General features: G+C 40.5%; 1 protein-coding gene across 1 annotated transcript; it reads right to left on the bottom strand.

The window, feature by feature from the left end:
• Positions 1 to 3,180: 3,180 nt before the first annotated feature.
• On the bottom strand, positions 3,181 to 12,495 carry LOC108927859 (uncharacterized). The gene is made up of 8 exons (XM_018741455.1): positions 12,347 to 12,495; positions 10,341 to 10,433; positions 9,843 to 10,148; positions 7,176 to 7,478; positions 5,721 to 5,819; positions 5,393 to 5,455; positions 3,885 to 3,931; positions 3,181 to 3,257 (listed from the first exon to the last, which is right to left on the bottom strand). The coding sequence occupies exons 2-8, from the start codon at positions 10,384 to 10,386 to the stop codon at positions 3,189 to 3,191; spliced, it is 933 nt and encodes a 310-aa protein (XP_018596971.1). The 5' UTR covers positions 10,387 to 10,433; positions 12,347 to 12,495; the 3' UTR covers positions 3,181 to 3,188.
• Between the last annotated feature and the right edge of the window lie 3,529 nt (positions 12,496 to 16,024).

Below are 16,024 nucleotides of genomic sequence, written 5' to 3' on the forward strand. Positions count from 1 at the left end.
CTCTCGCGTGCGCTGATATACTTGGCCGTGTACACATTTTGTGCCTCGCACATTTTGGAGTTTAATGTTGTTTATTTTATCGTGAAGACAGCTGTGTGAAATATAAGTCACCCATAGTTGCCTACAAGATATTAAATGAAGAGCTTCCATTTTTCCGTGTCCGTCTGGGTTTATACACCTTTCTTTGGAATACATGTGAGGATCTGGGCTAACTCATTGCCAGATCGTTACAAACTGCAAAATCTTGATCCATTTGCTTCTGGTCAACCTGCAGGAAGAGGATTTCATTGAGGAAGTTCAAAAAAATTTTTATCCTTTCGGTGTTGTATGGCCCCAAGACAGCATTGTGTACCACAACACCAGTAGTTGAAATTGTGGCTGACATGGTGATGTTGCCTCCCCACTGTCCAAGGACATTGGCCAATCACATTCCCCCCCTTCTCCTTTTTTTGTTACTGTAAGATTGAAGCCAGCTTCATCAATATACTGGTACTCAAAATGAGTAGCACTGGTATCCAATGCCAAAATCCTCTAGAGTAAGAACACAAGGTACAATAAGTTAATGTTTTTTAAAGTAATGCCATTGATTGCAAAGTTTATACTGTAACTGTTGCAGTCTGGGTTCCCCCTTTGACACAGCACTATGCCCAGAGACACCTGAATTTTTCCACTTCCCGAAAGGGGAAACCAAAATCGTAGCCGTCAGACAGGCAAGGGTTAGTCGAGGGGTGAATGTATTCCAGGGACAAAACAGGAGCCAAGGTTGATTTAGCAAAGCCGAGGTCTGGAACCGAAGACATGGAGCCAGGCAATCAGGAACGAAGGAGCGAAGAAGATTGAGAAGGACAGGGAAAGTATTTGTATGCTCTATGGACACGTAGTCAAAGTGGTAGTTCCAAAGAGGTTCCGCAGTCCGGTTAGTCAACATGGTGCTTTTAAACTGAGCTGCTTTGATTTGGTGCAGGTGCCGTCGCCTGGGCTGATGGCGTGGGCATGCTCATTAAAGAACTTCACAATAAACATATATTCTCATTCATGTATTTGTATCTACAGCTCAATATGTTATACAATCATTAAAGAAAACACTCGTAGTTTTGATGTTAGTATTTATTTTTATTTATTTAGTATTTAAATGCATTACTAGAATAAAATGCAGTGCTTCGTTATGCAATCAAATTGAACTGTTTGGCCAAGATAAGCATGTATTTGGTTGGCTGTATTAATTGTTTTGAGAGTAATTAGATTAATTTAGAGGAATGTGTAAAATCAACTGAGAAAAACTGTAAATGCAGAGCTGAAATCTACAAACAAGATGCTTGCATACATTCCTGGATTTTCTTGGTGCTACAGGATATAGTGGAGACTGCCACAACCCACAGGGATAATATCCCTACGGGCCAGAGGAGGCGCCACTCGTGCCACTAGCCCAGACCCATGCACCTGTCCACAATCTGGTGGTTAGTAGGGTATAAAAGGAGCAAGCGGCTATGGATAGGTTGTGGATTCTTAATCAGTGTTTCACTGTGCTCTCTTGGCGATGGTTAGTTGTCTGTTTCCCAAGTTTTGTTCTATAAGTGTTTATGTTTCGGTCCCGAGTGCCTGTCATGTTTACTCCTGCCTTTTGTGTTCCAGTCCAGTATTTTGTCACATCTTCATGTTCGAGTCCTACTCACAGATTTGGGCTTCACTTTTCACCTTTATAAGAATACACTATGTGTCTCTTTGTTCTATGTTCATCGTTTCACCTCTACACTGTACTTTACTGTTTGCACTGTCCACTTATAAATACACTCTGCACATGGGGTCATTATATTTTTTGTCCATGTTCGGACGTTACAGCAACGTGTGTCCTTTTGTCTGGATGCTACAGAGACCCATGTTCACTGCATCATCCACTGACCTGTTCAGTCCATAGGCGAATTGAAGGGGATCCATTAGGGGACCTATGATGCCCTTTAGATGGGCCAGGACCAGTCTTTCAAAGGTCTTCATAATCATAGATGTCAAAGCAGCAGGCCTATAGTCATTTAACCCTGTAATGGATAATTTTTCGGGACCAATATGATTGTGGACAGTTTGAAGCAGGAGGGAACTTTGCACAGTTCTAGTGATCTGTTGAAAATGTGTGTGAAGACAGGAGCCAGCAGAGCAGCACAGGTTTTCAGACAGGAATGTGAGATTCCATCTGGGTCTGGTGCTTTCCTGGTCTAAAGTCCTCCTTATGACCCTTAACTGGATACAGTAGGCCTTCATCATTTACTCAGAGCAGGAAGAGGTCCTTGGAGTGGTTCATCTTGATGCTCCTGCCTCCTGCCCTGAGTTGGAGCACCTACCAGCTCACAAACCTCATGTGCGTATGCACATCTCTATATATGTATATATACATACACACATAAAGGGGGCACAGTGGGTTGGACCGGATCCTGCTCTCTGGTGGGTCTGGGGTTCAAGTCCTGCTTGGGGTGCCTTGTGACGGACTGGCGTCCCATCCTGGGTGTGTCCCCTCCCCCTCCAGCCTTACGCCCTCTGTTGCCGGGTTAGGCTCCGGCTCCCCGCGACCCTGTATGGGACAAGCGTTTCAGATGATCTGTGTATATACACATACATATATATCTATATATATTTTTTTTATGAATTCTTCATGAAAAAGCATACTAGTTCACAGAAACTACACTTTTTCAGTTTCAGTTTAGAAAAAAAAATGACATATAGTTGTGTGCATACATAGCAGTGCACAGTACACTTTTTATACATGCTCAGACTTGTCGATAAACAAGAACCACAATTATGTCACATTTCCATTGAGAATGCAAAATTGCTTTTATCTTCACCTCGCCTTGACATACCACAGGTCAAAAAACTCACACTGTGGAAAATATGGTGCCCAGTGAAGTGTTTGTGAAACAGAGAAGTAGGCCAGAACTCCACAAGTCAGAAGCACAAATAGAGGTCGGCTGCTTCCTTTGGCTGCAACTGGCTGCATTTCTGCACAACTGTGATGTGTTTTTCTGCACAATCATGAAGTTTGGTTGTGTTTTCATATACAGCCACAAAAACAGTAAAGAGAAGTACATTTATTGAAGTCATGAAGCATTATTTCCACAGTATCAATGTAAGTGATGCCATATAGAGATAAATGCTTTTTCATCAGAATGTTGCATATGAGTTGTTTGAAATGTTTGACAAGATTACAACTCCATCAATGTCTTCTTGCGTCTTCCCAAGCTGACCACATCTAAAGTTGCATAGTGGATTTCCTGGAGACGTGAAAAATTGAAACGGGGACAAGATTCAGGTAGTTATCTACATATTATTTAAGGACAAAAACAGAAATTTTCAATGGATGAATTCCACAAAGTCCAGTCTCTTTTACCAGTGTTTTTTTGTTACTTTTTTTAAATGCACTGCAAGTAAAAATTATATGCAAGACATATTTTTAGCGTTTATAGCACAAACTTGTCAAAATAAACTACAAATTTAGAAATCACCATATGGAATATATATGTATATCAAAAAAGTACATATAGATTGTAAACTGTATTATTTATGAAAAATTTTCAAGACTCCTGGCAAAGGTTTTGTATTCCTGTTGAAAATATTGATTCTTACACATTCTTTGGAGTCCAAATCTGTAAAATCTGGAGACTTGCAAATCTGTAAATTTGTATTGTTCAGCACCTTAGATAAGTCTTTTATTTACATCTGACTGCTTCCTGAATAATATCATTTAGTGTAACATATATAAAACTATGTCATGTCTTAATTTAGAATTCTCATTCAAAAACCATTCTTGACAGGTGCAGTTGTATGACTATTTTAAACCACATTAGCGTGATTTGCTAGTACTGTGAAGAATGATAGTATGTGATGTCATCGGGATTTACCATTGTATCATATATTGCTGCAGTCTGTGATCCTCTTCCCAGCCGCCCTGTGAATGTTATCAGGTGAGGAAGAGAAGAAAGGGAGCAGAGAAGAGAAAACAAGTTACACCCCATCCTGTTGGGTAAACCACTGAATTCTTTATTGCTGTCTATCTGTAGAAATCTGCACAGAGACAAGTGAAATGATTCAAGGTGTGACATTGTTACTATACAACAGTTGTCTGTGTCCATATTTTTATTTCCATAAATCTGTATTCTTTCACCACCAAAACACTCACCAGTTTCATTTGCTACCCATTGTAAATGAAAAGTAGCAACTGGAATCCAAAACAAAAAGTTATAAAAATTAATGCTTTTGTAAATAAAATGCAGTAACTGATAGACACACCGAATTAAAAAGAAATATGGAGTTTTGCTGCAGTGTAGTCAGCCAATGCTACCGTACAGCAGATGGAGTGAGCTGCATTAGATGTTTCGACTAAACTCCAGGACTCTGAAATAACATACGGTTAATGGGATGACCATTCTACATGTGAGTCATCACCAATTACATATGTTGTAAGTCAAAGGTGTTTGAGTTCACATAGTTTTTACAATATTATTATTCACTCTAGTATACTACTATTAACTTCTGGTTATTTTTATATGCTTTTGTAATAAGAATATACTGATAAGCAAGTTTCAGGTTCTATTAAAAGAAGAGACAGAGATGTGCTGGGGGATGTGCAGGCAAACACAACACATCGGGCATTAATATCAGCACAGCCATACATCCTTTGCAAATCTGTGCACATCTGGTGGGAACTGTAACAAACCAACGCTTTTTGCGATTTCCTGTGCCTTGTTATTGAAACTCCAAAGAACCTTGAACTGAAAAAGATCAGCTGAAACAACAGCTGTCTGTATTAAGATTCTTGCTTTTTAATCGCAGCTATTAGTACAAAACATATTAAGAATTACTGCAAGAGCTGTTACAGCATAAGAAGTAAACAGAACACCAAAGACACTACACAAAAGATTGATTCTCCAATAAAATACATAAGTAAAATAAAACATTAGCTTCCAGAAATACTTCTAACCTAATTAACATTAAAATGAATATTCATGTTAGTTTACCAAGTAATGCACACATTGTTAAATCTCAGGTAACCTATTGCACGATGAACTATTTTGCAGCATCACAGCTGTCTACCAAACATAACAAGAGCTGCCAAACAGTAGGCATCATGGATCTGTAGCAATATCATTCACAACACAATAAAAAAATAACACATTTTGACAGTTTTGTTTACAATGCTGTGTTTGTTTACAATGTTCATTTACAATGCTGTGTTTTGGGGTCTTTTCACATTCTTATTACACATGTTCTTCAGCACAAGTGACTTAGATTCAGTCTTGGTTCCCAGAGGCTTTAAATTGACTACAAGTGACATGAATTCAAATCTGGATGCTCATAAAAATAATGTTTAAGGTACTATGGAAAAACAAATCCATAGGTAATATCTTACCTGAAGACTGATTTTTGCACTCTGCACCCATTCTTTTCTTCACTTTAAAAACCTTTGGACACCCTGCAACATTTTTGAGAAACTCAAATGTTGAATGTAAACACAGAGACCATTTTTAAAAATAATTTCTGTGTTTTAAACTACTGAATTCATTCCTTGTACCCCAAAGTTAGAATTTAAGCCTTGCGCAGTTAAATTTACAAAGTGATCTGCACTGTAGCAGTCAAATAAAGCTGTTGTGAACTTAAAGACGACTACTTAACTATAAATTTCACATAACTATACCATTATAAAATGTGTCCTGAAATGTACAAACATTGGTTCTTACCACAGCTTAAGCAGATGAGGACAGAAAGTGCCACAACAAGTACGAGTGCAGCTCCGCCAGATGCTACATAGGTAAGGGTCAGACATGGCACCCCACTTCCTGTAATGGGGTTCATAATCACATAGGTCAGGTGCTACTAGGTATGGGAGGGAAGTTCAGACACAGACAAAAGCCTCTGATAGGAAAGCGTGAGCTGTTCGTAGCTCACAGTGCGAAGCTGACTAGTATTGTTATAACCTTTGCACACTGTTCAACAGAAGCAAAATTGCACTGATATGGGTGAGGTACCAAACCCATTAAATTCTGTGATTATATATATATAGCAGGCACCCTCACCTGGGGCAAGGTATGTTTTACTCCCTGGGAATATAACATATTTACTCAGTTTAAGGAGGTTACTTGGTTCAGTGAATATATCCTGGTATATATGGATGAACTATTGTACATTATGGATGAATGGATGGATTATTGTAAATTATTTTAGACAAAGGTATTAAGCTTTATTTATTAACAAGACAATAGCAGTTATTGTGCTGTTTTGAATAGCTTGTCAAAATTCTGCAGAAACCTACTAATATTCTACTCAATGGCCAAATTCAGGGGTTGCTATGTCATCAGTAGCAAGAGTACATTTCAGACTTTAAAAAGGGGCCTAATTTCAAGGTAATCTAAGCTAGTATCTAAATATTTGCCTTGATAAAGCATCTGACAGAAAAATCCAGAACACACAGCAACTCCATGGGGGTAGATTTTCAAAAACTTTATGTGTAAGCTTTTTCCATAGAAGAGAATTAGAAATATACTCATTATAAAAATATGAAACTAGTTTGGTACTGTTTGACCCCAAAGAAGAAAGATCCTATTCCAAGTAAAATTAATTCTATCTTAGCAAGCAAAATACGTGTTTAATCACTCAATGACTTTATTACTGAAACTTGATATGTCTGGCTATCATTCAATTTGTGACTAGAGATATGATTGCAATTGCAATTACATGTTAAATTTTATAAAGAAATTATAAAGGCAAGTCAAAAAGTAACAGACTGTTTTAACATTTTTCTAAATATATTGTGGCTACTTTTAGACTAACCCTCATAGGTGAAATTCCAAAAGAATACTTTGTACAGAACATGGTTTATTACATTATTATAGGATTATATTATTATAGGAGTTTAAGTGAAACATTCCTGTGATGGACTGGCACACACACAGGCTCACTGCGACCCTGGTTCAGACTAGCGGTTACTGAGATCGGATGGATTTTAAGTAAACCAGGAATCTGTCAATATCAAAGCAATAACAGATTATTACTTCAGATCAGTAGCAACAGAGGAAATTTTCAATTTAGAAATTTTATGCACATTCTCTAACCTTAGCATTAATATAAAGAAAACAAAAACAAAATACGTAAACTTAATGGCCATGACAAATCCAAGCACTTCCAGCAAAATTTACCTTGACTCTGAACAGACTTTAAGAAGCGCTGCCCTTCATACTCTACCACGCAGGTACACAAAGACCCACGATGCCACTCCTCAGCAGAAACCAAGACCAAGTTCTGGGTCCAAAGCATTTCCAAGGGGTTGTTCCTCCAGCTGTACTTGGAGCTTCCATTTGCTGCCGTCCCTCCAATATCCCAGGACACATGGACCTGGGAGGAACTCAACCCAGAGACCAAGCACAGCAGGAGGACTGGGGACTGCAAACTGCTTTCAAATGCCATGAGAACTTCAATGGATGGAGTTTTGGTTGTATTTCCTGAAGAATATATAACTTTGATGTCATGAAATTATGATAAGGTAATCAACCCAGGTTCTGACAGAACACCTCTGAATGAGTTTTGTTGCAGCTGAGAGATTAAAAAATTGTCCTTCACTGAGAGACTGAGTCAAACAATTATGAAGAGAATCCCTGTTGTTCAAAGAATACCTGCAGCAATGAAACTTCCAGGAAAGTGAGTTCTTGGATAATATTCCTGACTTCAGGTGAAGAGCTGATAACTATTACATAGCTTATTTAATCATACCTCTAACTACATACGAGTAACTAAAAAGTTAAATCAAAATACAGTACTGTGCAAAAGTCTTTACCACTTAAATGTTTCACAAAAATATTTGAATTAGACAGTTATTTAATGTTTTCTGCATTAGTGTCAATGCATATTTGTCAGTGCATATTTCAGATTTCCAAGGGCTTCTTTTGCAAGAAGTTACAGTATTACAGTAATTCAATTCAATTTATTTTTATGGAGCACTCTTCTCATGTAGTGACACAGAGCACTGTAACACAGGCATAAGGCAAGAAAAACAAATACATCAGATAAAGAAACAAAGAAGACAGCTGACTACCGACTATCATAATATAATGCTTTTATAAAGCTATAAATATGCCTACTGGCCATGGAGAAAAGGAACAAAAACTCCCAACTGAAAATTGAGGGAGAAAAAACCTCTGGGGTTCCAAGGGCCAGTGGCTGCCACTTGGGCGTTCTAGATTAAGTAACAATTCTAAGACAGTTTACAAGTAATAACGATATTGTTGCTGTATGGTAGCTTGAATTCCCAGCTCATCATGGTACGTCTCATCCATCATGGCAGTTGGTCATCATCTTCAGTCAGCATAGGGGTGCAAGTACAGTAAGTGTTTTATATGTTGTTAAAGAAAGCACACACACACACACACACACACACACACACACACACACACACACACACACTGCTTATCTCAAGCGGGGTAGCAGCAAACCGGAGCCTAACCCGGCAACACAGGGCACAAGGCTGGAGGGGGAGCGGACGGGACGCCACTCCATCGCAAGGCACCCCAAGCAGGACTCGAACCCCAGAACCGCCAGAGAGCAGGACCCATCCAAGCCTGTCACGACCCTGCTCAGGACAAGCAGTTGTTGATGATGGATGGTTACTAAACTTCTTAGGAAGTTTATTAATTAAGAGGATTATTTTTGGAAGCATTCTCACTTTACAGCTTTTTTCCCCCAAGTGCCTAAAACTTTTGCACAGTACTGTAATTATTTTATGCATTACTAAACTAAAATTCTTATTATTTAAAACTTCAGTAAGAGATTAAAATCAATAATACATTCTACTGGTGCTCCTCAATGATTTCTATGATTTCACATGATAAAATAATTATACAGTATCAACTTTGCCAGCTGTCACTTATTCCACTGACAGTTGAAAATTTAGTTAATATCTGGGTATAACGAAATAAGCATGTACAGTTGTCAACCAGGACCAAGGTCCAATACCCAAAATTCATGGAAATTTACTAGCAGTATCTTTTTAAAAGTTATGTGTTTTGAAATCCTTATATCTATTAAAATGCTATAGGACAGGCTGGAGTTTAGAAATTCATGCAAATATAAAAGTATATCTATACATCAAATTTTCAGTGTATAGGATGTCCCCGATTTACGATGGTTTGACTTATGATTTTTTCGATTTTACAATGGTGAGCTGGCGATAAACATTCAGTAGAAACCGTATGTTGAATTTTGAATTTAGATTTTTTCACAGGCAAGCGATATGTGGTGTGATACTCTCTCGCAATGCTGGACAACACCAGAGATCCGCATCTCCCAGTCTGTTACGCAGCTGCTATACAGATACCCCTTGTATCTACATTGTGTTTTGTGCATCCATAATGTGACAGAAATGCTCATCTGTATCTCCTGCTACTGGTGGGAAGAAGAAGAGGAGGGCAATTACTCTTGAGGAAAAACTCAAGATAATTGCCAAGGATGAAGGCGGCAAGCCCGTCATGGCCATTGCACACATGCTAGGCTATGATGTTTGGTAGGTTAGGTGTATTAAATGCATTTTTGACTTATGATATTTTTGAATTATGATGGGTTTTGCGGAACATAACCCCATTGTAAATCGGGGACCACCTGTATTATGTGGCCTTGTGATGACCATAGGTATCTGAGCTGTTACGCTGAACTGTTTACTGACTAGCAACAAAAGCCAACAGGCACAGAAACAACACTGTAGTGTACGATTAGTACATTTTAATGAACATATTTGTAATATAATAATTATAATAATAATTAAGATGTTATGATCATTAGATCTGTGACTATATGACAGTACATTGTCCTCTTACCAATCACTGTCACGGAGGAGCCATTTCCAAGGTAGACCATATTGCCACGCACTACTGAACAGTAGTAAACCCCAGAGTCGCTTACTGTGGCACGGTTGATTGATAACAGACATTTAAACTGTGATGGCTTAGAACCATCCATATTTTTGTTTTGGTAGGTGGTCAGCACATTGGTGTTTAACTGTAATTTCATCCAGTTGACAGTGTAGCAGTACTGAATGACTAGGTCAAAGCGACATTCCAAAGTGATGGAAGCCCCCTCCATCACTTCCACAGAGGGTGGGAACTGGCTGACTGTTGAGAATACTGCAAACACATGATGAACACATTTGCATACATCTCTTCACTGATTCTTTGACATTTAAAATGTTTGAAATATCTACACATTCCCATGCAAAACTGAATACATTATACACATTTAACTGTAGTTATCATTAAAGTCTAAGGAAACTACAGGGGCCACATGCAGCACCACGAAAAGTAGATAACAAAACTTACCCCCCATAACAGGAATGCAGCACAGGAGTGAGAGCAGAAGCTGCATGTCTAATTTTTACAAGAGTTTAGCGAGCTTGCTGGCACATCAGAAAACTGAGAAATGAGAAAAATACCACAAAATGAGATCAGCGGAAATTCCTCAGTGAAAGAAACCTCGGTGAAAGAAGCAGGCCTTACAGTACAGTGAACCACAAGTGATACCTTGAACAAGGTAGGAATGTACTTCAAAAGGTACTTTAAGATGAAATACAAAGTAGACAACATGATGTTATGGTTAAATTGGTTCATGTAGTTTTTGTTCTAGAAAAAGTATATCCAGCTTTTTAAAAATTAAGACATTTTGTGTTTTGTTTTAACATGGTTTGACAAATATCCGCATAACTGAATGCTATAGTATTTTTTCATTAAACAGTCATGAACTCAATAGACTCTGCAATCGAAGAAACTAAAATTTTCAAAGAAACTGGAGTTTCGTTTCCATTAAGTAGCAGGATGTTTAATAACTTGCTGAAAAATGCAGAAAATTATACGTATCATAAATTCAGTAAATCCGTTCAGTAAATTCATTTAGTAAATTAAGTAAATCGCCCATCATGATCTCTCAAGTTCATCATGTAAATGTTCATGCATCATAACTTTATGAAAATGCCCAGATACAAAGCAACTATTGCACGTATGTGAGTTTACCTTTAAAAAATTGTAAGAAGGTGAAGGAATCGCCTATTCTGATTGTATGCACCTTCTCGTGCGATAAACATCGGTGCATAAGCGGCAAGAAAGAAACAAGGTTTACTTAAGAACGACACATGTCTGTAACTATCTTTCTCTTTCTCTTTCTCGTGTAAGTAATGCGCAAATTCAAATTGTATTTCTCTGAGATGTACGTTGCTTGGGGAAAAGCGTCTGCTAAATTTACATGTATAATTATTTAGCAGACGCTTTTCTCAAAGCGACTTCCAATGAACTCTATCATATGTAGTGTTATCAACCCGCACATATCCTTATCCACTGACACTGCTACACTACTTAAGTTACAGTAAGTTAACAGTGGGTCACTCATCCATACATCAGTAGTAGAACACACTGTCAGTCACATAGGGGAACCTGAACAGGGTCAGGGAGGAAACGAGTCCTTGACTCTTAATATAACATTTCTCTTTATAATGGTGAAACAGCACAAACAAATTACGCAGTCGTGTCTAAAAACACGCGTGTTTTTGTCACGCCCCCGGGAACAAGCAGAGCGGCAGCACCTGCGGGTACCTGATGACAGCCGGGATATAAGGCGCTCCAGAAAGGAAGGACAACGCGTATTCTCGTAAACGCTTGTTTATGTAGTTTCAGCGGCTTCGGCTTGCCCGTATTGCGAAGTTCACGCCTCGGAAGACCCATGCTTGTCCCTGACTTCGATCCTGCCCTGTTTTTACGAACCTTGCTGAAAGATAACCAACCCGCACTGGGTCCACTCCTGACCTGTCTCCAGTTAGCCGCTCTGCAGTATGACAGTTCTACTATAAGACTGGCTGTTTGAAACGACCAAAAAAGCTAATTACAGTGAACACGACCCGGTTCCTAATAAACCGAGTATTTGTTGTACTTTTGTTCGTTCGAATATGCTTTAAAGTCTAGCTTCATGTTAATGTTTTTAAATAAATCATTTCAATTTATTTTACACACGCCCTAGACCCATCTCTCAGGTTGATGCAGAACACGAGAACAGTAATACTTAGTTAGAATAGCGGAATGTTCCACAATAGCGAAAGAAGACATTATGATTAATACATAGGATTTTACATGATCTGATGAAGTGATATACCGATCATGTTTAACACTAAATATTTTACGGACTGGAGGGTTGTGTCCGCTATTTTTATCATAAACAAACAGTTATTCTCCGCAGTCTGATTTAGAAGTTAAAACAACAGGCACCAAAAAATGAGCAACTGTATATCCTACACTTCACGTAGCAAAAATATGTGTTATATAAATACACAAGATTGTTTTACCTGAACACCAGTCGTGTCTTATTCGGTCTCTGGTTTACGCTGGTGAACCCGCAAAATGAATTTCCGCGTGTAAAAATAGGCATAGCTCGCAAACGTAAGCTAGTGACGGAAAAAACCTTCTCCTCTCTCATGTCATGATGCCCAGAGCATCTCTCTCCTGTTTTCACTTGTATTAGTAGGAGTTATAGTACACACACACACACACACATATTTTCAGAACCGCTTGTCCCATACGGGGTCGCGGGGGAACCGGAGCCTACCCGGCAACACAGGGCGTAAGGCTAGAGGGGGAGGGGACACACCCAAGACTGGACGCCAGTCCGTTGCAAGGCACCCCAAGCGGACTCGAACCCAGACCCACCAGGGAGCAGAACTGTGGTCCAACCCACCGCGCCCCCGGAATTATAGTAATTACTACTATATATACTGACAGAGCCGAGTGTGTTTTTGACTTTTCCAACGTTTTCTTATTTTTCTAAGCAATTACTTTATATTGCTTATAAACACTGATCCATCAATGCTCCCCATATCAGTACCAGTCGTTGCTTGTCCAATACAGGGTCCTGGTGGTCCAGTGCTTATATTGCAAGCACAGGGGATGAGGCAGGGGTACCCTATGAATAGGAAACCACACACACTCAGGGCACCAGTTAATTTATAGCAGAACTTTGGACTGTGAGAGGAAACGAACCCAGAGGAATAGGAGAAAAACATGGAAACTGACTGAACTAGATTTGAATCCACAAACAAGCCAAAAAGGCAGGACATGTGAGGTAACACACACACATTTTCAGAACCGCTCGTCCCATACGGGGTCGCAGGGAACCGGAGCCTACCCAGTAACACAGGGTGTAAGACCAGAGAGGGAGGGGACACACCCAGGACGGGACGCCAGTCCGTCACAAGGCACCCCAAGCAGGACTCAAACCCCAGACCCACCGGAGAGCAGGACCGCGGCCCAACCCACTGCACCACTGCGCCCCCCTGTGAGGTAACACTTGTTCATAAACATGTTTATTATTATATGTTGTAATATTTTGCTGTATTATGGCACCATTATCACCATGCTCATTCCATAAGGTTTCTATGCTGTACAGGATATACAGTAGTAGCTCCGTGAAGCTGGCCCCTCTAAAAACAACACAAATAAAGAAAATCTCATGATTTGTTAGTGCTACTTTTTGTGCCATAAAAATTAGAATTTGTGCCATTTTTGTTTTTAGATATTAACATTTATTTTTTCCAGAAAGTGATGTTACTCAGCCCCATTACAATGCCAGAGACACTTGAATTTGGGTTCTTTCGTTTGTGCCATTTAAACTGCGGTTCTATTTCCTTTGGTTCTGGATGTCACGCAGAACCGAGGACGCTGGGGTGGCTGGACCTAAGTGCAGGATCGGTCGTCAGGAACCAAAGGATCAGGCAAGTTCTCGTAGTCGGGGATGGGCGAAGAGTCAGTCAATCAGTGCTCTGAGTGAGAGCGAGGATCCATAGATGTGGTGAGGGGACAAGGCGAAGGGTTGAAAGCCGGGGAACAGAGACAGGAAGCAAGGGATGAGGAAGAACAGGACATAGCGCAGATGGGACGGTTGTCTCAGTGAGATTCCGCAAGGAAATGTGAACTGAGGACGGTCTTCTAAGGGTGCCCATACTGATTGGTGTCTGGTGCTTGATTGGCGTCAGGTGCTATTGATTGTGATGCAGGCATGGTCGTGACAGTACCCCCCTCCCTACGGGGGGCTCCAGCCGCTCTGTGACATCTGGAAGGGGGGCAGACTCTGGGATGCAGAGCTGGCTTATCCGGATGGTCCCGATGGAAATCAGTGATAAGAGACGGCTTGAGGATATCGCAAGCCGGCACCCAGCTGCGATTCACAGGGCCATATCCCTTCCAGTCCACGAGGTAGTACAGGCCCCCCTGCCTGCGTTTGCGATCAAGGAGGGTGCAGACGGTGTACGCCGCTTCCTCATCCACTCCCACTGAAGGGAGTGTCGGGTCACCTGGGGCAGCTTGGAGCAGGGAGGTACTGTAGGGCTTGAGACGGGAGACATGGAATGTGGGACAGATGCATAAATGAGGAGACAACTACAATTGCTAAGTGACAGTGGTGATCCAGCGAAGCATCTTGTATGGGCCTATGAACCGGGGGGCTGAGCTTCTTGGAGGGCTGTAGCGAACGCTCACGGGCCAGATTATAAATAATTATACACACACACACACACACACACACACACACACACACACACACACACATATATATATATATGTGTATTGTCCAATTGTACAGCAGGGAGGCTTGCATCTTTTCAGGTGTCGGTTTTACTTCCGGATGCAAAGTATGTTGGAGCATTTTTAGAGCACTTCTCAGACGTTTGATCACTGCTGGGTCCATCTGTAAGGCGGAATCTTCTGTCACGCGGAACCAAGGATGCGGGGGCAGCTGGATTCAAGTGCAGGATCGGTCGTCAGGAACCAAGGGATCAGGAAAGTTCTTGTAGTCAAGGATGGGCGAAGAGTTGGTCGATCAACAGTCAGAGTGAGGATCCATGGATGTGATCAGGGGACGAGGTGAAGGGTCGAAAGCCGGGGAATGGAGATAGGAAGCAAGGGACAAGGAAGACCAGGACATAGAGCAGATTGAACGGTTGTCTCAGCAAGATTTTGCAAGGGAATGGGAGCTGAGAAGAGTGTTTTAAGGGTGCGTGTACTGATTAGTTTCTGGTGCTTGATTGGTGTCAGGTGCTGTTGATTGTGATGCAGGCATGGCTGTAACACTGAAGATATTAAAGGTTGTTTAAGTGGCATGTGACATCAGTCTAACCTACCTACAATGATGCAGAAACTTGAATTTGGGCTCATTCATTTGTGCTATGTTTGTGCCTTTCAAGCTACAGTTCCTTCTCTGTTACTTTTGGAGGTAATGGATGTTTTTTTACATGTCACGTGGAATACTGTGCTTTATATTTCAAAAATTAAAAGAGATGGAACCGCAGATCGAACGGTACAAATCGGCATAAACAAAGCACTAATGAAAAACCCTGAATTCAAGTGTCTGCAGCATTGTAGGGGGGTTGGAGTGATGTCACGTTCCACATAAACAACCTTTAATATCTCCAGAACCAAAGGAGAAACAGAACCACAGTTTAAATGGTACAGAGAGTGCTCTGTAATGCCTGCCAGAGGGGAGAAGTGTAAAGAGTTTATGCCCAGGGTGTGTGGGATCAGTGACAATTTTGCTCATGTGCTTCCTCATTCTGGACTTGTACAGGACATGAAGGGTAGGCAAGAGTGCACCAATGATCCTCTCAGCCGTCTTGACTCTCTTTTGTAGCCTATTTCTGCCCGATTTGGTAGCCAAGCCAAACCAGATAGTTATAGCAGTGCACAAGACATATTCAATATCCAGCACAGAAAAAGAATCCAGCAACAAACAAAAGGCTTTGTTCTGTCTATTTGTGTTCTGTTTTCTAAGTGATGCAGTAAAATAATTAATCTAACTTTTTCGACTATGCTATGAAGTATCTTATATTTCTAGCTTCTGACCCAATTTCCATGGCAAAGATGACCTGCAAACTTGTAGACCCATAGCTTGTGGTGGGCCACCACTCGCACAAATACCTTTTTACAGTGTGGTTGTATGACCCCCAAAAGTAACTGGAGTTCACTGATAGAAATGT

Source organism: Scleropages formosus, chromosome 23 (assembly GCF_900964775.1).
Source record: "Scleropages formosus chromosome 23, fSclFor1.1, whole genome shotgun sequence".
Classification (NCBI taxonomy): Eukaryota; Metazoa; Chordata; class Actinopteri; order Osteoglossiformes; family Osteoglossidae; genus Scleropages; species Scleropages formosus.